This window comes from Protomyctophum parallelum (genome assembly GCF_964188405.1).
Source record: "Protomyctophum parallelum genome assembly, chromosome: 3".
Taxonomy (NCBI): domain Eukaryota; kingdom Metazoa; phylum Chordata; class Actinopteri; order Myctophiformes; family Myctophidae; genus Protomyctophum; species Protomyctophum parallelum.
Window position 1 is genome coordinate 17,343,408 of NC_139698.1, and position 22,836 is coordinate 17,366,243.

The 22,836-nt window shown below is 43.0% G+C and overlaps 1 protein-coding gene across 1 annotated transcript in view; it reads left to right on the forward strand.

Moving 5' to 3' along the window:
* cpne4a (copine IVa) overlaps positions 1 to 22,836 on the forward strand; it is a gene marked incomplete at its 3' end in the record, with an annotated part of 235,482 nt that overhangs the window by 58,054 nt on the left and 154,592 nt on the right. The window contains 1 exon segment of the mRNA XM_083761970.1: positions 9,777 to 9,956. Coding sequence (XP_083618096.1) covers positions 9,777 to 9,956 — 180 coding nt within the window.

The following is a 22,836-nucleotide window of genomic DNA, read 5'->3' on the forward strand; positions in this document are numbered from 1 at the left end:
AGTATAGTGGGGGTGTGTGTGTGTGTGTGCGTGTGCGTGTGCGTGTGCGCGTGCGTGCGTGCGTGCGAGTTGCAGTGACGTCTCTCTCTCTCTGTCACAGCCCTGGCCACAGTCTGTGCTACACCCACTCATCCACTGCCCTGATGACTACCTGGACCCACCTGTGTGTCTCACACACAGGTGCTCCCTAATGAACCTAGTCTATATATAGCCCTTGATGCTCTCATGTGATTGTTGGTTTATCAGTTTGCTCTGCCTTGTGTATTCATTATTCCTTGCCTTGTAAGATGTACCTTATTTCTAAGTAAAGACTTTAAGTTTATTCCTTGTGTCCTTGAGTTCTGCATTTAGGATCCTTACCTGGGATAGAAGCCTGATACAGATGCCGCCAAGTGCTTAAAAGGATGTGTTCCAACAACTACGGAATTTTTCTTTCTTACTTGCAGTCTCATAATAACTCATGAATACAGTTTCTTCATTGTTATTTTTTTGTGTTGACTTTGCTCATCTGTGACGGAGGTTCCAGTCCCACGAGCCGAGGAATAATATCTGGATCTGGAGATCATTATTAAATAGATTTTTCTCTTTTACAATAGCCTGACCTAACGCTAGACATTTCTGGCCTAGTTGGGAGGGCCGCGGCTCAGAAAAACGCGCACCCTGATTGGTTCACCGATCTGTCCGTCAGCCCCGGTCTCCCCCCCCCCCCCCCCCCCCCCCCCAGTGCAGCACTGTTATTGTGTCGACCAGAAGCAGAAACCACGTGGTTGCTGGAGTATACCATTCTAACAGACTGTCAAAGTTATTTCCACAGAGTCGGCACACGTTGGTTTCTTTCATAGACGGTGTGGTGGGTTCTTCAGCCATTCTCATCTTTTTCCTTGCATAGCCTCGTTTGAATTCCACTGGTAATAATTTCCTCACGGTGTTATTTTGAGGGGTGCACACCGCTCAGAGCCCTGACGTCACGTAATTTGGAGCGATCCCACTTTTAGACCAGTGCAGCCCATGCGTAAATCCAGGCTTTCATTTTTCGCGCAGACGAAATGAAAGCCTGGGTATCGAGGCTACTTTTACAACAACTGTTCAAAACTCTCTATAGTTCTCACCCATGTTGTCCTTGAGGGGGTTCCAGGTGGTCCCCAGCTAGATGATCGAGAGTTGCATGGTACCCAAATGGAGAAATTGGATTAATTAAAAAAAAAAAAAAAATCCGCACAATTTAATTTTTTTCAGCCAGTGTCAATTATCTAATGTAATCCTGGGTGCTACAGCACTTCCTCTGTCAACCTGGGGGGGGGGGGGGGGGGGCAGCGGACTGACCTCATGCCTCCGTCTATGCATGAGGAGTCCAAGCTACTTCTTTTCACCTGACAGGGGGAGAGTTTCCCCTGCCGGACGTGGCGCGTGGAAGGTATACACGTTATTCCGACCACTTTCCCCTCCATCATTGGGGCCCCGGCTGGCCAGGGGGAGGTAGTTTTAGAGACCAGGATTACTGCATGTTTCTTGTGAGGGTACCTACCCTAGGGGACACGGGAAGAATGTGCAAACTCCAGACAGAGGGGCCCTTTTGCCAACCCTTATAGATCTTCAACATACATACACACATACATAAAATGAAATCAAATGGACCCTTATATAAATGGTAAATGGTGCATTTATATAGCGGCCTTTTCTTCAAGGCGCTTTACATGATAGATTGTGCATTACATTCACCCATTCACAAATTTCACACACAGACATTCACACACAGATGGCGGCGGAAACCATGCAAGGCACAAACCAGCACACCGGGAGCAATTAGGGGTTCAGAGTCTTGCTCAAGGACACTTGGACACTAACTCTGGGTGAGCCCGGGATTCTAACTGGCAACCTTGCGGTTACCATCCAGCCACTCTACCCCTGAGCCACCGCCTATATATATAATATATATATATATAATATATATATATATATATATATATATATATATACTATATCATTTACAGGAAGTCTGCGCAATCAGTGAATGTAGAAGCATGGAATTGTGGACAAACACTGATGCAACCATAACACAATATTCAAAATCATTCTTGAGTTTTGGGTCCGAGAGGCTGAATCTCATCAAATGGTGGTCCGTGTCTCAAATGCAAAATAAATAATGGATTGCATGCTCGCACGCACGCACGCACGCACGCACGCACGCACGCACGCCGCACACTCACAGCATTACATCAGTATCATCATCTCCCTCCTATACGGTATATGTCGTCATGTGTCGTGTGAGAGGTTAAAGTAATTAAAGCCCGAAGCTTCGTTTAGTTCAATTGGCGCGTTCAGTTTTGACACGTCTAAATGCTATTTGCACTTTTGTCTTGACAGAATCTTCCCCATGGGGTCAAACACCATGTTGATGTATGAATCATTTGCATTTTATTTGGGTTACATTTGCATGTAGGTTACATTACACATGCAAAGTCCTGCTATGTTTAGATGCTTGTTAAAAGCATGTAAGAGTTACAGAGAACAATCACAACCAAAGTTAAACCATTGACCCATTTAGACCTGAGACCGATTCTACAAAATGTCTTCTAAATCATGACAGTTTTCTGAAAAACCTATGTTTCTATGTCAGTGTTTTTCAAATTATTTCAATTCAAGGACCCCAAAAAATATATGTAATTGGCCGCCGACACCCATCTGAAAATATGCTCTTCCATGGACCTCCCCAGAAGCAAAGTTAAAAACGTTTACTCGTTTACTCTACGTTAAAGAATGTAATATTCAAAGATTTGCGCCACATTTTCACGATGATTTTTTTTTTTTTTTTAAAGCTAAAGTATAACATACTGCTTAAAACACCTATGGGGTTCCCGTCCTGAATGGGTTAAGACCAGCTTGTACATACTGCTATTTTCAAAATAATTGTATGCATTTGAAAACTTGTAAAATGGGACATTCTGCATAATGAGTATACTTTTGCTCAAGTAATTTTTTTTTTAAGTATCTCTGATTTACTCATCAGACGGGATTAATCTGCGACAAAACAACCACAGCTACAGAATGCTTAGAAGTTCTCCACAAAGTACAACTAGCCTTGACGACCTTGCATGCTTATATGCAAAGGCTTAGATAGCATGTTATGTAAACAGAATGCCAGGTCATTACTTAAAAAATAAATAAAAAAATGTGGCTGTCTCCACCAGGCCGAAGGCATGGGTAGAGAGTATGTTTTTCACTCCGTGTGGTTGTGTGTGTGTGTGTGTGTGTGTGTGTGTGTGTGTGTGTGTGTGTGTGTGTGTGTGTGTGTGTGTGAGTGTGTGTGTGTGTCTCCGTCCGTCCTTCCATCCTTCCGTCCATCCGTTATCAGCTAATCTCCGGCACCGTTGGCCCGATCCATGGGCCAAACTGTGCAGAACACTCCCTGGATGCCAACGACGAACCTCTGCCCCAAATATTCCACAACAGCCTATTATAGCGCCACCATGAGGCCGATTTTGGCAAAACACATTTCCGTACTTCTGTAACAAAATGCCAATTTTGATTACCAGCAAGGTGCCTGGACCGCTGAGCCCAGGGCCAGGTCATCACTGATCTGGCATTCTATAGCAGGGGTTCTCAATGTTTTTGGCTGGGGACCCCCGGAACTGCTTTGGCCATGTCTCGCCCTGCCCCCTTCTCCACCCCCAATACAAACTGACTGCAAAAATAACCCTAATAATAGAGAAAATATATCATAAATTAATACTGAAACCAGATATAATCATTAAGGAAAGTTTATGCATGTATACTAATGTGTACTATGTAAACTCTTAATTTCCATTTCCCAGCCATTCAGTTGCAAAAATAATGTTTTTTTTTTTTTTTTTTTTTTGGGATCACTCCTGCCCTATGGGCCTCATGGCTCTGCAAAGCTACTTACTTAGTTACTTAGTTATTTAGTTACTTAGTTACTAGTACTGGTTCAATGTACGGATATTGTACTGTTAGACTGATGATAGGTTCTTAGTTTACTTATGATCCTAGATGACTATATTTATATGCATTTGATTACCTTGTGTTGTTCTTGCTTATTGCAAATCGCTGTAGCAAATTCCCCAACAAGCTCTGGCTGCTTCTGAGAGAAACACATTAGCAATCTGCCTGTGAGCCACACCACACCACAACAAAGTAAACATTTTGTAAAAAACAGTAATCTTTGTGTTTGCACATTATAATACATGATATGATATTACGGGGAAAACACTCCAGGCAGGGAGAGTGTGTGTACTTTCAGAGCAACGGACCATCGGAGCGGTGTTCCTTTGTTTGTTGTCGGGATAATAGGCGGTCAGACAAATGGGCTAGTTGGTCCAATGGCCCAATTTTTTTTAATTATTGGGGACACCAACACTAATGGGCCTTTCGGTCCAACGGGCGGTCGCCGCGGTCCCCAAATCCATCTGAGCGGTATCGTATACGCTCAGCAGCGTTTATTAGATGTTGTTCTTCTACAGCCTGTGGCTCATTGCATATTTATTGTGCAGTGCTGGGAAGTTTGTATTAGGGCTTATAGGGAGTGTAGTATAGTGCGACTCGGTAAAGTGAAATCGTTTGCGTGAAATTGTGTGCGTTTGCGTGTGCGTGTGTGTGTGTGTGTGTGTGTGTGTGTGTGTGTGTGTGCGTGTGTGCGTGCGTGCAAGAGTATTGGTGACCACAGGCCTGTGGTCATCCATGACTCGACCATCTCACAGGTCTGCTCATATAAATACTTGGGGATCTGTATTGACAACTCAATGACTTGGAATACACATGTTGACAGTCTCTGTAGTAAACTACAGCAAAGACTTCCTCCGACGTCTCAGGGTTCATGGTGTTGACCAAAGATTTATGTTAGTGTTCTATCGAGCAGTCTTGGAAAGCCTGGTCAGGTTTGGCATCACAGTTTGGTTCGGTAACCTCTCAGTGCAACTGAGGTCCAAATTGTTCAGATTGGTGCAGACTGCAGGGAAGATCATAGGGGTAAGACAACAACCCCTCTCTTCAGTCTATTTATGAGCAGGCTACATTAAAACAGGCTCAAAAAATTACCCATGTTTTACATGGCGAGTTTGTACTTCTGCCCTCTGGGAGAAGATACAAAGAACCAAAGTGGAAGTACATTCGATTTAGAAAATCGTTTGTACGAGCATCAACTAAGATGCTGAACGAGGCTCTGAAACAGCGGTAACTGCGTGAGGCTAGATTATCCACATCATGTGTGCAATTGTGTAATGTTGTCTTCCTCTGTAATGTATTTTTGTTGTCATTGATGTTTTATGTGTGGCTGTAGCTGGGGTGAAAGCCCAAGACAAATTTCCCTTGTGGACAATAAAGTTTACCTTGACCTTGTGCGTGCGTGCATGCATGCGTGTGTGTGTACATTTATTACTTGTGAGGGCCGAGCCATCTAAAGCGAGCGAGTCGCCATGCCGAGCGTCGCATAATCCACTTAAAGGCCGCCCCAGCGCTGTGTGTGTGTGTGTGTGTGCGTGCGTGCACGTGCATTCTTAATGTTGTTATCTCTCATCAGATGACAGCAGCAGCTGTACTGTGTTAACCCATTAAGACCTGAGACCAGATTCTACAAATGCCTTCATGAAAAAATAAATAAATAAATAGTTTCTAAATCAGTAACTATTTCATGTCAAGGACCCCAAGGGCCGCCGACCCCCATCTGAAAATATGTTGTCTCCCTCCCCATTTGCACACGTTCTAATGATAAAAAATAAAAAAAAGCAGATCTACAGGCTATGATCTATGAGTGATCTATGAGCTTGTAGATCTGCTATTTCTCATCAGCTAAAGTATAAAATAATGCTTGTGGCCCTGATACATACACTGCACCTGCATTCCTGCATGGCATGACCTATAGCAAACGACATTAAAATTGACCACATTGGTACCCTTGAGTCGTTTTAAAACCTTGGTGAGCATACGGACCCCACAATTAATACGTAACTGTTTTTAAATAGTTTTGAAATTTGTCTTTTTATTCGTAAACTTCACATGTATACCTTTTGTTTTTCTTTTCCTGATGTATTGTGATGTTTTGTATTTCCTTCTATATGATATTGTATTACTCGACGACACTGAAAATGAGTTTAATTTCGAGAATAAATAAAACTTTGAATAAATGAATTGGTTAAAGTGGCTAAAAGCTATAAGGTGACACTGATGCGTTAATTCCCGTCGTGAATGGATTAACATAAAGCTGTTGTAGGACTCTTACATCACAGGGCAGACAGACAGGAAGCCATGAGGGATTTAACTCTTCCTGTAATTTAATTCGACCAAGTCCCGTTCTGTTCTGTTCTGTTCTCCGCTGAAGGGATTATTATTGTTATCACTGACTTCAGACTGAATGGCCCTTCTGTAACGGGGGGGGGGGGGGGGGGGTGTTCTTTGAAATGGAAGAACCTCAAAGTCATATAAAAAAAGATCAGAGAGTTACGCCTTCATTGGCAGCTAAAAGATTAGAAACACAGTGGAAGGAAGCAAGAGTTTTTCTGTAAAAAGAAACCTTGCGGGGGGTATATGCGGTTATGCGCATGCATTAAGTGACAAAGTGGCAAATCGAGTTGGCAAAATTAGTTTAACGTTGTTTAATGCAGGAGTTCCCCAACCTTTCTATTACCACGGACCGGCTGACAGTTCATAAAAATTGATGGTCGCGGACCGCCATGGCTGGGGAAGAGGGGGGGTTGTCGCGGTCGTGCATCATCGTACCAAAACATGGAGGAGAGATGGATCAAATCAAATGCGGAGAACGAATTTCATCGCGGTATAACGTGTGGGACAAATCGTATAATTTAATGTTTATGTGTGTGATTAGATTTCAGCGGAGGTAATTGCAACGTTTTTGAGCGGTGCTAACGGCTCCAACGCGTGGCACCACTTTATTTGTTTATTTGGACAGGACAATGCATATTAATGGGCGTCACATGGACGTAAATACACAGGATATAGCACAGTTGCTAATTTTCATCCGCAGAGAGCACTGAGGGGGCAGGGGCCCAAACGCAAGAAAAGGGCTTGCCATTTTCTTTTTGGGGGGAAGGGGCACTTGAGGAAGAAAAGAGCAGGGGCTCAAGCCCCAAAAAGCAGTGGTGTACGGTCCTGGCAATGAAATTGCAACAAAATTAATAGATCTCCACCCTAAACACAAGTGCATGTGCACTGCGCACACAGACACAGACACAGACACAGACACACACACACACACACACACACACACACACACACACACACACACACACACACACACACACACACACACACACACACACACACACATACACACACACACACATACGCACACATGCACACAGCGCCATTCGAGAGAACTGCTATTGTCACCATGTAGGCCAGTTGCACTGCCTCTGTGTACTCCCCTATGCCCAAAAGCCACCCCTGAATCCGATATTAAATATCATTTTCAAGTGTTTTAAAAAACCTGCAATCATTCTGAAAGTTCAATATACAATACGGAACAATGTACGAGGAAAAGGAGATGAGGAGAGAGAGGATGAATAGAGCAGACGGTGCTCCCCATGCATGCATTCAGACAGATTCCTTTCACACTGGCTCTAATTAAGCAGACAGCCTCCACAGAGCCAATTAAGCCATTCTGGGCGGGAACCCCTTTTGGTGTCATAAGCATTATGTCATATACTTTAGCTATTGAAGGATAGCAGATCTACGAGCTTGTAGAAAAATCGTAAAAATCTTTGATTATATATTCTTTCAGAGCCAAAGTTTTTGCTTCTTGGGGGGGGTCCCTGGAACAACATATTTTCAGATGGGGGTCGGCGGCCAATTACATATTATATTTTTGAGCGTCCTTGACATGAAAATGTTTGAGAACGTCCACAGACGGCATTTGTATAATCGTTCCCAGGTCTAAATGGGTTAACACATTCTGAACGGGAACCCATTTTGGTGTTAGCATCATGTTATGCTTTAGCTATTGAAAAATAGCAGATCTACAAGCTCATAGCGCGCTACGAGCTTGTAGGTCTGCTATTTTTGAAAAATCAAATAACGACTGACATTTTTAGAATCTGATCTCAGGTCAGAATGGGTTAATCAGACCAGTGTGTGTCCAGTGGAAACCTCGTATGAATCTGATCTCAGGTCAGAATGGGTTAAAAACGAGTGCACCCTGAGCTCTGCACAGACACAGCTCCATCTGCATATACTGTACGTACGGTATACCGCTCAACATGCCATGTGGACGGCTTCCAATCTGACGCGCTCCGCTTAACATTCACACATCCAGCACACACGCACGCACGCACGCACGCTCGCACGCACGCACGCACGCACGCACGCACGCACAAATCCCCAAAGTGTCACTTTGGTGACTCTGAGAAGCCAACTAAAGATGTTATGTACCCAAGTGGACCCGTAAGGGTAGTTAATTGCACGCAGGCTCTCAGAGTTACAAATGGGTTCAATATCCGCTGTGGATTTTTACTGCATGTGTACATGCTGCCAACATTGTTGTTTTTTATTACAGGAACATATCTCTCTCTATCACTTATCTATCCATATAGCGGATCTAGATCGGCTATTTTTAAATGGCCGACATCGACATGTATAGTACGTATATAGTAGGCCTACAATATTTTGATCTTATCTAGATGACTAGGTGTAGTGGAGTAGAAGTAAATGTATTGGAAATTGCAAAAACTCAAGTAAAGTACAAATAGGCCTACTTCAAAATGATACTTAAGTACTGATTTTGAGGTACAAATATACTCGTACCCCCCAGCTATGGGACGTTATCTGCTTATCTGACTGCTTATCTGACGTTATTGCGAACGCAGTGAGCCACTTACTATGAGACCCTGCTGCTCATGTCTGTGTGTGTGTGTGTCTGTGTGTCTGTCTGTCCCGCTGTGACACCACCCGCCCGCCACCAGAGGGCGCAGCTGTAGCACACACACACACAGGGCGCAGCTGTAGCACACACACACACACACACACACACAACCACACACACACGAGCTGCGTTCGCTTCCCGCGTTTGCGCGTCTTACTTGTCTTATCCAGCTACGTGCATGTGCCTATACTCCGTTTATGTAATGGTTGAGCCACAACGGCAGCTTTTAACATTGATCCGGTTGCGATGGCAACGCCCCGTCACCTCCAGCTATGGGACGTAGAATCTGACCACCGTTTTAATCGTGTACAAGCAGGCAAAATCCTTCTCTTAACACAATCAGCGCCAGGATTTCTTTCAAGATTTCAGGATGTCGCGCAGATATGTCAGCTTTTACTCTGAAACAAAAAACCGGGAGAAATGATTATAACACGTACCACATGTAGATGCAGACGGGCGACGAAATCAGATTAATCTGAAAAACAATTCAGAGTTGGGGACAATATCCATATGTTTGTAAATACAATTGCAATCCATTGGATGAAGCCTGGGGGTGTTACTCATTTGTATACGTTGTAGCTTGTGTGGTGCCCTCTTGCGAGTGCTGCAACAGGGCGGCTTGCTGCTGGCCCCTGTTACCCTGCCTGTCTTTCCTGGAGGTCAGCTGTCTCTCCAGCGCCACCAGCCTTCCTCGGTTGCCCTGCATCCGGACTTTTCCTGGAAGTCACTGGTTGCCCAGGGAGTTGAGTTTGTAAATACATCAAAGATGCGATTATAATCCATTTCCAATGGATGAAGCCTTGGCCTGGAAGAGAAGGTCATCAGGTGGATATAAAATAACGGATCTCTCTCTCTCTCTTTCTTTCTCTCTCCCCTCTCTCCCCCCCAGGTGGACAGGACGGAGATCCTTCGTACCTCGACCAACCCGACCTTCTCCAAGGTGTTCACGTTGGACTATTACTTCGAGGAGGTCCAGCGCATCCGCTACGAGCTCATCGACATCAGCAGCGCTCACAACGGCCTGAAGGAGGCAGACTTCCTGGGATCGGTAGAGTGTACGCTGGGACAGGTATAGTGTGTGCGTGTGTCTGTGTGTGTGTGTTTGTTTTGTTTATTTGTTCTTCTCTTCTCTTCTCTTCTCTTCTCTTCTCTTCTCTTCTCTTCTCTTCTCTTCTCTTCTCTTCTCTTCTCTTCTCTTCTCTTCTCTTCTCTTCTCTTCTCTTCTCTTCCCTTCCCTTCCCTTCCCTTCTCTTCCCTTCCCTTCCCTCTTCCCTCTGTTGTGACAGCATGCGTGCGAGCATGCACGCGCATTTGTTCGTGATTCAGTTGTGTTGGTCTTATCCTCCAACTTTCATCTGACTGATGATGATGTAACCTGATGAAATGCTGTCTGCTTCAAGCTGATTTCACACATCAATGAAGCCAACAGTTAAACCCTGTGCTGATTGTAACGATGTAATGCAATGGTCCTGGATGTAGTGGATTTGGATTGTGTTATATTGTAACCTCGGGCTACGTTGAAAACGAGGGCTTGAGGGACCTCAACTGTATAGAGTATGAATAAAGGTGATGATGAATGCACGAATTCCCTCGGAAATAGAATAGACAGTGATCTGCAAATAAGAAGTACAAAGCCATATAGCATAATTATAGGCACATATCTAGATAAAGGCACTGACATTTAAAGGGGCGTCACTGTACCGTTAAATTAGCGGTTTCCGCGAGAATAATCTTTCATTGTGGCCCTTGTCGGTAAAACAAACAGAACAGAGATATAGGGGCGTTCAATCACGACGACATTCATAATCTGTAAAATCTTAATTTGTCGTTATTTTGTCTGAAATGCAGTGGTGGAAAGTAACTAAGTACTATTACTTAAGTACTGTACTTAAGTACACTTTTGAGATATTTGTACTTTACTTGAGTATTTCCAATTTCCAGTACTTTTACTTCTACTCCACTACATCTCAGAGCCAAATTTGTACTTTTACTCTTACTAATTATTTGAAAACTTTAGTTACTAGTTACTTTGGAGATTTTAATTTTGATTAGAATACAGCATTAACCACTTCTATCCTATACATTTTGGCCATTTGAAAATATGTGTGAAATGGCACATTCTGCATAATGAGTACTTTTACTTTTAGTACTTAAAGTACATTTTAAATTCCGTACTTTTACTTGTAACTTAGTAGTTCTAAATTGCAGTATTGGTACTTTTACTTAAGTAAAACAATTGAGTACTTTTTCCACCACTGCTGAAATGTACTGTACTGTGTGTAGCTGTTCAGTGCAGTAAAAGCGAAGTGAACAGTCACTATATGACTCTTTGGACTGCAAATAATACAGTATCATGAGATCCAAATGGAATGTGCGCACGGCCGCACAAGGTCAAGGTAAACGTTATTGTCCACAAGGGAAATTTGTCTTGGGCTTTCACCCCAGCTACAGCCACACATAAAACGCATGCACGCACGCACGCACGCATAGCTGGGATCCGACTTTCGGCCAAGCTACACCAGGCTTTTCTCGCCCATTTACTCTAAACGCGCGGACCGTGCGTGCGTAAGCCAAATGCCCTGGCTACATCGATCTGTCAGACGCGCGGCAGGTTTGTGCGGGACCTTACGGGAGGATATATAGATACGCGCACATGGGGGCATACGCACGTAAAAAAATTAGAACCAATCCTATTTTTAGAGCACGCGTAGGATGGCCCGCGGTATCCGTGCGTCTGGTGTAGCTGGTATCATTGACATATATTGGTCCTATCCAATTTGCACGCGCGCAAAATTGCCTGGTGTAGCTTGGCCGTTTATTGTCACATCACAGAAGTTTAAAACCGTGAACGAGTGGGTGGAAAAAAAAATATTCTATCTCTCACAAACTCCCAAGGCACTCCCAATACAATGTTTTGACAAGACAAGGTAAAATAGATTGGGTAAGTACATTTAACAAGTACATTTACTCAAGTAGTCCTATACTGTACAAATGTTATTTTGTGTACTGTACGTACGTTTACTTCTACTCCACTACTTCAATCTCAGAGGCAAATATTATACTTTTATACACCATGACTGGCTACCAGGCCCGCCTGGCCCTGTCTATGGCTTTGACACAGTGTCCCCCCTCGATTGAGTCTGGTCGCGCTACTAGTTACGGAGTGGCTCTTTTGTAGGCTGCAAACATTTCAACATTAGTCGACGAAACCCACTGATGGCTTTTAGTTGTACGAAAGCGAAAATAAATCAATGTCCACAGGTTTTGTGTGTCAGGTCCTTGACATGAAAATGTTTGAGCACCATGACTGACTAAAGGCCCAATCCCAATCCACTCCCTTGCTGACTCAATGAGTCACTCACTGACTTAGCTGCGCGTTCATGTGAAGTCTGCGAGGGCTTGAGGGATGTCCCATTTGAAATCGGTCAGTCAGTGAGGGCTCCGCCCCTTTATGTGCCCTTTGCCAAAGTCAGCATGGATGCTGACTTTGGCTGACTTTTGCAAAGAAATTACCCACAGTTCATAGCATTACCAGGGGAATGAGGGTGATCCTCCGAACGTCAATAATTTATGTATGCAAATTAGTTATGTATCGCGGTTAGAACACAATAGTGCTTTCTCACTGTTCTCTAATAATAATAATAATAATAAGGGAAACATGATGAGAAATGACTAATGAGCAAAGTAAAATAATATGGAAATGCAATTTATAATGAATATAATTATATATGAATATTACAACCCCTATCACACAGGACACACTTAAATACTAAAATAGACATGATAGACATGTATAAATAGGCCAAGCATGTAGGACTGGCTGTGAATAAGGACAGTTTTTTTATAAAGTGATGCAAAGTGTCATGAATGGCGGACTCATCTTCAAAGTGCTGTCCCATTTCTTTCACAACAATTTGGAGCCCTTGCAGCCTCTCACCCTCAAGCACTTACAGCTGACGTCACTAAAGTCAATGAGGGTTCAGGGCTCAGGGCTTGAGGGAGGCAATTGGGATTGAGCCACAGAAACATAGGTTTTTCAGGTCTAAATGGGTTCAAGCTGCATTAATTTGCAAGCAGCTTAATTCACAGTTCCTTATGGCATTCTCATGGCTCTGCTGTGGCTCTCATAACATGGTATAATATAATAAGTATTACAAACCACTTCAGCTCGTGAGCTTGTAGATCTGCTATTTAAAAATAAAATGCTATTTTTTATAATACATTTTCTAGATTAAAAAAGGGGGGAAACGGGAGAACTTTCTACTTGTGGTACTTTAAACTAATGTTTATGCCAACACTGTTGTACTTTTACTCAATTCAATTCTGAATTTCGGATATTGTTGGGACGTGCATAGCTTCCATCTTTTCACTAAGTAAATGACTTATCCCACCACTGCTGTTCTGTTATGGTTTTTACAATAACTGGACATAATTATGCAAGCCTTGTGTTCAAGACACATACACTGATAATCAGAAATGTAACCGGGCCTAATATCAGAACGAGAGAGAGGCTAGTGCTGATAATCAGAAATGTAACCGGGCCTAATATCAGAACGAGAGAGAGGCTAGTGCTGTGTGTCAACATCTGGACTAGAACAAGAATGTCTGGGAATATCGCCAACACATATTAGATAACAATGGAACCCTAACCCTAGCCCTAGCCCAAGCGGCATTGTGTAATCTGCCACGACTAAGCAGCGTGATATTGTGTATTAGCCAAACAGCTTAAAGACCAAAGAGTTAGAGAGACGTGGATGTACTTTTAAGGTAATGTTTATTTCTGTCAACATCTGTAACCGGGATACCGGTCATATACTCATGCGAAAGATGACTCATGTAACTCAAGAATATAAAGTGGGGACCACTCCTCCTGTGAGGAGGAGAGCGGAGGAGAGAGGAAGAGAGAGTGGTACGGAGACGGAGAACTCTGTGGCGTGTATGGAGAGATGGTAGCTGGACTCTAGGGGTTTGCCTCTCTGCTTCTGACTGTCACTGAATAAACTGAAGATGTCGACAACTACTATGTCTTCCAAATTATTTTCCATAAACATAATGGCATCGTGGAACCGGCGTGAACTGTTTGGTGACTAGAGGACAACGGTCTTCACGAACACAACTTGGGGTTCCGTCGGAGGAGATTTGGGAAGAAGACTTCCAGAATGCAGATCCGGAGTTCCAGACCGGCTCGCAAAACACAGGATCAAGCTATTAAGAAGCAAACAGACTGTATAACCACCATGAGTCATTCTAGATCAACACAAGTCCTTCGAGGGTAAACCCTGGAAGAGTGGGGAGATGAATAGACTCCGAATGCGGCACGGTTACAGATGAGCCTCACAGTAACACTGCTGTGAAGGAAAAAATAACAAAAGAAAGAGGACATCTCCAGTGAATAATGGACAGAGGACTGCAGCAGCAGCTGGCTGGCTGAAGCAAAATGACCAGAACCAGAGAGACAATAGGTGAATCCCAATTCAGGGGGTTCACCCTACAAGGTTCGGTACTAGGTAGGATAGGGTAGGTCACTGCACTGGCACTACCCTGTGTAGGTGGCATAGGGCACACGCAGAGGGTATGTCTGTGGAATGGGACAGCGTTCACTTCGGAGCTGGGCGGAGCCGAGTGGAGCTGGGCGGAGCCAAGCGGAGCCGAGCGTTCCCGACTGGCAGCCATTACTGTTTTCACCGCGCTGACCGCAGTGTTTTTTAAACGTTTAAAAACTACTTTTTTAGTCCACGGAATTTACTTTCAAGTTATTTTAGTGGAATATTTAGTTGTTTAAACTTCATATGGTCAATTAATCATGAAACGGCCTATTTAAAAATATCCCACAACGATGTCGGAGAATTCAGAGAACCGTGTTGTCTCGGCCACACACGAGATGTACCCGTGTGTGGCTCCCCCTTGTCGGCATAGCTAGAAGCAATTCCCCGTTGCTCCTACGTATGATGCCCGTGGCTCTCACCGCTGTATGATATGAGTCTGTTGTGGATATTTACAGCCTACATGCAATTCGTTTCTAATTGTTTTATTTCCCCAAATGTCAAGTGCATTATAAATAACAGCTATTATATTATTGTTATTATTATTACTACGTCGAGTCTATGGTCGAATCTGATTTAACCTGAGTCCTGACTCCTTGCAGAGTTGCTGAAAGGAAGGATATAGGCTACCTGTAACCTTACCTGCATATAGCCTATTCACTTAATGATAAATGTTTTTACATTTGGATAGAATACAGACTATCGTCACATCTGCTGTTTGATTTATATTAGCAGATCAATCACTGATCTACGCTATGAGCTTGTTCATGGTTAATTTGTGTATGCCTATACCTTTACAGCCAGCTAACAGCTAGTTCATTTTCATATACCGGTAGGCTAAGTTTATTGCTATAATGACATTTAACTTTGACAATATAGGTCTACTTTTACATTTAAAACAACCACATATAGGCCTATATAGCCTACTGTAAAGTCAGTATAAACTGTTAATTCAACTGAGAGAAATTAATTCATCAGAATGCTACTCTTAATCAGTTAATCACATTTGCATTTACATGAATGAAAAGGTTAAAACAGGCCAACTCTCAGCTCCAAATGGATATAGGCTACATTTATCACAAGAAAATATATCACTGAATAGTGTATGCAATTAATGCATTCAAAAGAGCTGAATAAATGTTTTATGGACCCATAATAGTGATTATTATTTAAGTTAAGTTTTGCCATACCCATTTATTTATTATTATTTATTTATTGTTATTTTGTCTTCGGTATAAAAATGAATGAACATTGAACAAGGATAACGTATCTCAGACTCCCGTCTGAAACCCGTCAAAATCAAGTAATTCCAGTAGGAAATTAACACAAATAAATACATAAAAAGTACATTAATTGTACATTAAACACAAACAAACAGATTGCACTGAACTGAAAATAGATTGCACTGAACTGAACATGAACATTACACATTGCAGAGAGAGGATGAACAGGCTGTTCTCTCTACTACATTTAAATGTAAACTAGCTACTTATCAACCATTCTCTCCAGTAGAGAGAACAGCTCCTCTGCTTCCCTCTGAAGTCTCATGTCCTCTTTGAGGAGCTCAAGGAGCACATCATCTCTCCCCCTCTTCTTCGGGCCAGCCTGCACATTGGGCCCTGGTGTTCCTGACCCTGCTCCAGACCCCAGTGTAGCTGTACCACTATGGTCTGGTATGGCCTCGGCTAGGCCTGGTGGTGCTGTAGGCCAGCGGTCCGGCTCCGCTCCAGAGACTTCCAGACATGGCAGTCTCACGTGGTGGTGCTGCTGTAGGCCTGCTGTAGGCCCGCCGCTGCAGGCCACCTCCTCACCCGTCTTTGGATACTTGCACTCCTAAGGCAGTGGAGAATGAAGGTTTCAGAACCACTGGCTTAACAGGTTATTTGTATGGCAGTAGTGCTACAACTCAGACAAGTTAGAATTCCCTTATTGTTAAAAAAAAGATGGCTTTTGTGCTTGGGTAATATGTTCTGATGACTTTACAACAGGTTGCCATGTCATAAACATTAGAACTTGGCCCTATTAAATGCCATGATTAAAAATAGTCATTTCAAATGTATAATTACATATTTAGGCTACTTTGTATTTGGCCTTGAAGTTCTCCCACTGAGCACCTTTTGGGCAAGGCCCATTTTCTCCAGAATGACACTAACAACAACAGAGATTAAATACACCACATTAACACAATAGAGACAATACATAATTTAACAGAGATGCAACCGTAAGAAGGTTAAAGTATTAAGTGCATTATACATGGAATAAAGCTAAATAAAATCTCAATGTAATGATGTTTTAGGCAGACCAGCTGAAGAAATCATGGCATTTCTGAGACTGTTCATGTTTCTGGAATATGCTTCTAAACTTGTATTCTATTGCTAGTTTGATCACTTTCACCTTAAAATTACATGAATTAATAAATGACTGAAAATAGCCAATCTACAAGCTCACAAGTCACAACATGTCGCACTACAACGTGTTGTGAGCTTGTATATCTTCTATTTTTTGTGTGGACTTTTCTAGTCCTCTATAGCAGTGCTTCCCAAACTTTTTCATGTCATACTCATTATCCTGCGGACCCCCATTAGAAAAGATATGCCAAGGACAGACCCCCCATAAAAATGTTTTTACAGATTTTTACATTGTTTCATTTCAAGGGACCCCCAGTTTGACCTAAATTAGGCTATGAACCCCCATAATGTAATTTATATCTCTGGGACCCCAATGTATATTGTAAAATCAGACGATAGTCTGTATTCTATCCAAATATTTATCATTAAGTGAATAGGCTATATGCAGAAACGAATTGCATGTAGGCTGTAACTATCCACAACAGACTCATATCATACAGCGGTGAGAGCCACGGGCATCATACGTAGGAGCAACGGGGGATTGCTTCTAGCTATGCCGACAAGGGGGAGCCACACACGGGTAAATCTCGTGTGTGGCCGAGACAACACGGTTCTCTGAATTCTCCGACATCGTTGTGGGATATTTTTAAATAGGCCGTTTTATGATTAATTGACCACATATATGAAGTTTAAACAACTAACTACTCCCCTAAAATAACTTGAAAGTAAATTCCGTGGCCTAAAAACCAAAACAGTAATGGCTGCCAGTGGATATTTTTTATTTGGCTCTGTCATGATACATTTGATAGCTTAAAGAACTAAATACTATCCCAAAGATATTAAAATTACCTTCCGTGACACAACAACACATTAAAGATTATAAAACGTACTACTGTTACTGTTTATTTCCTCTTTCCTCCTCGCTGCTCGGGCTGTTGGTGAAGAGGTAGAAAATACTAGAAATGCCGAGAGGTCAGGTGACTGAGGTGCGCAGTACGGCTGCGCCGTGGCGATGTACACTGCACGGTACACCAGCCAGCCAGGGTACATCCCCACTGGCCTTTGGAAGCGGGCTCGGGCGGGGGGAAATAGTGCGTAGCCCAAGTGCAGTGTCAACACGACACTTTTGCGCTCTGTGGAATGGGAAGCACTCCCGGCGCGGCGCTGTGACGTCATATACCCACCTAGTGACAGGAGAACTACAGGAGTGCAGCATTGCAAAGAAGAGATCAACAATGCAGACGCAGATGGAAGATTTCAATCTAATCCTGTGTGAATGTTGTATCTGTCTTTTCAACATTTTACATGTTATTATGTTTTGTTGATGCTTCGCTGAACAAATTAGAATTTAGGGAAATGTTGACCTAAAGGGATTCCTAAGGCCTCATTCACACTATTGAGGCAGCTGTCTTGTCCGTGTCTTGTGTCTTGTCCGTGTCTAATGGCCGCTGTCACATTGTTTGACAAGACAGTCTTGTTTGATGGCTGTGTTCACCCCCCCTATCCCCCATCAAACAAGACTGTCTTGTCAAACCATGCGACATCCATTGGAAATGCATTGCAGAGGCCAATACACACGGACATTAGTCAACAGGGTATTTTGCCATGATATGTGAAGGTTACTTATTTTGGGTGGCATAAACTCTGGACTCTTAAGTGAAGAGTGGTCAGACAGGCTACCGTGCCCTTACTCTCGCAGAGGACGGGACGGGGACGGAGGTGTGCATGACATGATCTTACAATCAACTGGCTTTGTTGTTGTTTTTTAAATTTTAAAGTACAAATTGATATTTCACATGTGAAATTAAATAAACAATATAGCAGATCTGCTATTTTTTATATGACAGTATATGCAATGTGGCCCTCGGGAGTGAGTTTGGAACTATATACACAGTATATAGTGGCCCTCTCCATCTTCAACGTTACCCACACCCCTAGCTGTGGAGTAGAATGTGAATATTGATAACCAGGTTTTAAACTAAAACGTTGTACAGCCTACCTGTGAAATTATTCAAGATTGAGCAGCTACATATTTAACCCATTTAGACCTGATTTCTACAAATCGACCAAATCGTCTTCCAAATCAGACAGTTTTCTGAAAAACCTATGTTTCTGTCAGTGGTTCTCAAACTATTTAATTTCAAGGACCCCAAACGTAATATGTAATAGGTCCCCGACGCCTCAAAATGTGCTGTTCCAGAGTACCCCCCGGAAGCAAAGATTTTATTTAAAAAACGTTTGCTCATTTTCATGATAAAAAAAATAAAAATAGCAGACCAGCGCCACTCGGTGGCACGCTATGAGCTTGCTATTTTTCCAATAGCTAAAGTATAACATGAATGCTTTAAACACCAAAAGGGGTTCCGGTGCAAAATGGGTTAATGGCTAAGAGATGCTGCCAGAACACCAAGCATCACATACCGTATATGTCTGCACTTCTGTCAGCCTGAGATGTGAAGGTCTGCTGTGGAGTGCTGCTGCTCGCTTCCATCCCATCCCTCGGACCACCCTGGCCGTGGGATATTGTATGTCTGCAGTGCACACAGTCCCAGTGGTGGAAAAAACAATATTCTCACCTTTTTTTTGTTTGAGTGGTGCAACCACTCCAAGGAACAGCAATGTCCGTGTTCACCCACCTACCTATGTGTTGGTTCACCCACCTATGTGACGTTAATGAGCACCAGTATATGACTATGAGTACCAGTAGGGGCGCTGTTGTGCCATAAACAGAGAGAGAGACAGTGCTGCACTGTTGCCTGCTAATGAGAGAGAGAGAGAGAGAGAGAGAGAGAGAGAGAGAGAGAGAGAGAGAGAGAGAGAGAGAGAGAGGGGAGGGGGGGGGAGAGAGGGGAGTTGCACCACTCAGTTCACACGGGTGTGTTTTTTTACTGAAGTAAAGGTATCAATACTTTACTGTAATATAGAAATACTATACTATTAACTTGAGTCAAAGTACAAACATTGGTTTCAAACTGTAATTATTTATTTAAAATAAAGCCTAAAACTGCTTGTGTTCATAACCACGTCCAGCTTCTGTGGGCAACGCGGAAGTGCATCTCGCAGTCTTACTGCAGACTGTTTTTTTTGGGACAATAAAGTATAGTTATTGACCGCGACAGAGGCCCGCCGTCTCAAGACAACTTGAGGCACTTAATTGTTTGCGTAGTTCACTTGACCCGACAGACTCTGCGCCGTTCGAGTTGCGTCCCGATAGCGAATATTGTGTCCCTATAGGTGACGAGTCACAAAATCCTTGAACAACCGGTATAGGTTTTGGGATGATGGGCTCATGTCGACACCTGGCCGTCTGAACGGCGTCTGTGACAGTGCCGTCACAAAAAGGGACATGAACTGGCCTTGATTGATTGATTGATACATTGATTGAATACTTTATTAGAGAGAATGAGTCTACTTGACATTTTGAGCACCCTAAGGTTTTATGTTAGAAATTTTGAGTATGAGCATTTAGAAACTGCCGGATGCTAACTTGCATACTGTATGTCGGACAATTTTCATAATTAGCATAATAAGCCATTAACATCCAATATAAGGCAACATTTTCAAACATGCTTTAAGTAGCATGACCCGTCTTGGACTCCTCGTCATGCATTGAAGGAAGCACGATGTCTCCCCAGGTTGACAGAGGGAGTATAGAGCTTATTAGTATTAGATAATTGACACTGGGTGAAAAAAAAATGGGTTACAAAATCTATGCGTTCGTGCACGTCTGTCATCATACGCGTTCTTTATCGGAGGGGTCTTGAACTCGAGGCCAACGTGTGTTCGCTCCCGCAGGAGCACATATTTGAGGACGAGGCGTGATTCGATCTCTTCAACAAGCCCAGACGGCGAGAGGCAACATAATTGGCTAACTGTGTTAACTGTTGATTTCCCTGGGCGGCCGAGGGGAAGCATTAGCATGTGCACAACACTCCCGTGATGAGTTAATCGCCCCGAGAATGACCCTGCTGCAGGCAGTGGAACGGTATGGCTTTGAGTTTGTTTTATTCTATGATTTAAATCCCGTAGATGGTTTTATTTGAGTTTTTTTTTGTATTCGTTTTTTGTTTGTGTGTTATTTTTTTATTGCAACTAGACAGAATTATAGTCTACTTGACAGCCCAATGAGCCCATAGAGCCCCATTGTGAACCCGGACATTTTGAGTATCCTAAAGTTTTATGTTAGAAATGTTGAGTATGGGTCCCCAGCATTTAGAAACTGCCGGATGCTAACTTGGAATGGATTCAGAATCATGAAAACCCCCTAGTTTGACATGTCACATAAATTTGCATTTATATAGCGGCGGAAGCCATGCAAAAGGCACCAACCAGCACATCGGGAGCAATTTAGGGTTCAGTGTCTTGCCCAAGGACACTTCGACATGTAGACAGGAGGAGCTGGGATTCGAGCCGCTGACCCATGGATCATTGGATGACCTGCTCTACCTCTTGAGCCACAGTCGCCCCACAGGCCAAGAGAGAGCTGGTACAAGAAACCCCTATAAAACAAATTGCCCAATACTTACAGCCAGTCAGCAAGTGGATTCATGAATATATAATATAGACAATATTTTAGGCCAATACAAATACTATATACCAAATGTCCCACTTTAAACAAAAGAAGCCTGTCGGCTGCCGGACTATAGTCTCTTCAACGGGGTTGAGAGCTACCACAGGGTGTGACACACAGTAAAGGCAGGGATCTGAAGTCGAATCCGCGGCACACTGCCAGACTGGATTACCATGCAGCCAAGAAGCCCAGATGGCTACGCCAGCCGCCCGGGCCAAGAGTCTCTATTTATGAAAGAAATACATATTTTACATACATTACATTACATTTAACTTTTTTATTTTTAGTTGTAGTTGAGGGCAAGTATAATGTTTTAGGCATATCTGTCTTACCAGGGATCATTTTAACACTGATGCATCGCTTGGAGGAGGCAGTGGCCGCCAAACAAAACAAAACAAAACAAAACAAACAGAATGTGCAAGACTTCCAAGCTATAGCCTCAAATCCCTCGACAGACATTAATCATGTGTCGATCCAGCTCTGAAAGCCTCTTATCGAGTTGCAGGCAAAGGCTTTCACAGAAAAGCTGCCGATACAGCCTCTCTGTTGGCCTGTGATATTTTGAAGCTATTCACCTTTTTCATATGGCCCATAAGTCTTTGCTTTTGTGTGTGCATGAGTTCCTCTTTCTCTTGCTGTGTTACCAGTTTTAGTGACATGGTCTATGAAAACAACCACAAATGAAAATAGCTGATCTACAAGCTCACAGCGACACATTGTGAGGTTGTACATCTGTTATTTAAAAACACATTGAGAATAAATCAAAATATTTTGTATACGTTTTAAACATTATAATAAAAAAGGCACAGATGGATGTCCGTGGACAATAATTACATATTAATCTGGGGTTCCTTGATGTGAAGAAATGTGGAAGCAAGCCCAAATAAGCAACTACTGTACACTTTAGAATAAAGACCAAAAAAAACATCAACCAGCAACTACCAATACTTTATTATTTGATTATTATTACTTAAATATTTATTTGCAGAAAAAAAGCAAGTCAAAGGTTGCTTATAATAAGCAGACATGGCAACACGGCCTGAATGAAACAAAAGCACACACACAAGGAGCTCCAGTTCCTTGGCGGGGAAAAACGTGGATACACCTGCTGCAATAATACTGCCTCTCTCACAGGGATGCTGTCCCCGTTTGCTCCGTCTTAGGCGCCCTCCTCTTCCGGCGGGGCGCCTCTGTTTTAATTCCACTAACAACAACGCATACATGTTCTGAATGGCCCTGCCGACAGATTCAGTAGAGCAGCTCGGAAGCTGTTCTTGAGAGATTACGTAAATTAGTTACTGTGAGAGTGAGGTCTATAGCCAACACCAACTCGGGATTCCTGGATCGCTGACCTCCACAATTTCCTATATCCAACATCAGGTTCTTGAGCTCTGCAGTGTTGTCAGCCAAGCTGTCGCGCCGCAGCACGTCTACATAGGTGGTACGCTTCTTTCCCTCGCTTTGCCCTGGGTTGGCTCCCATAGAGTC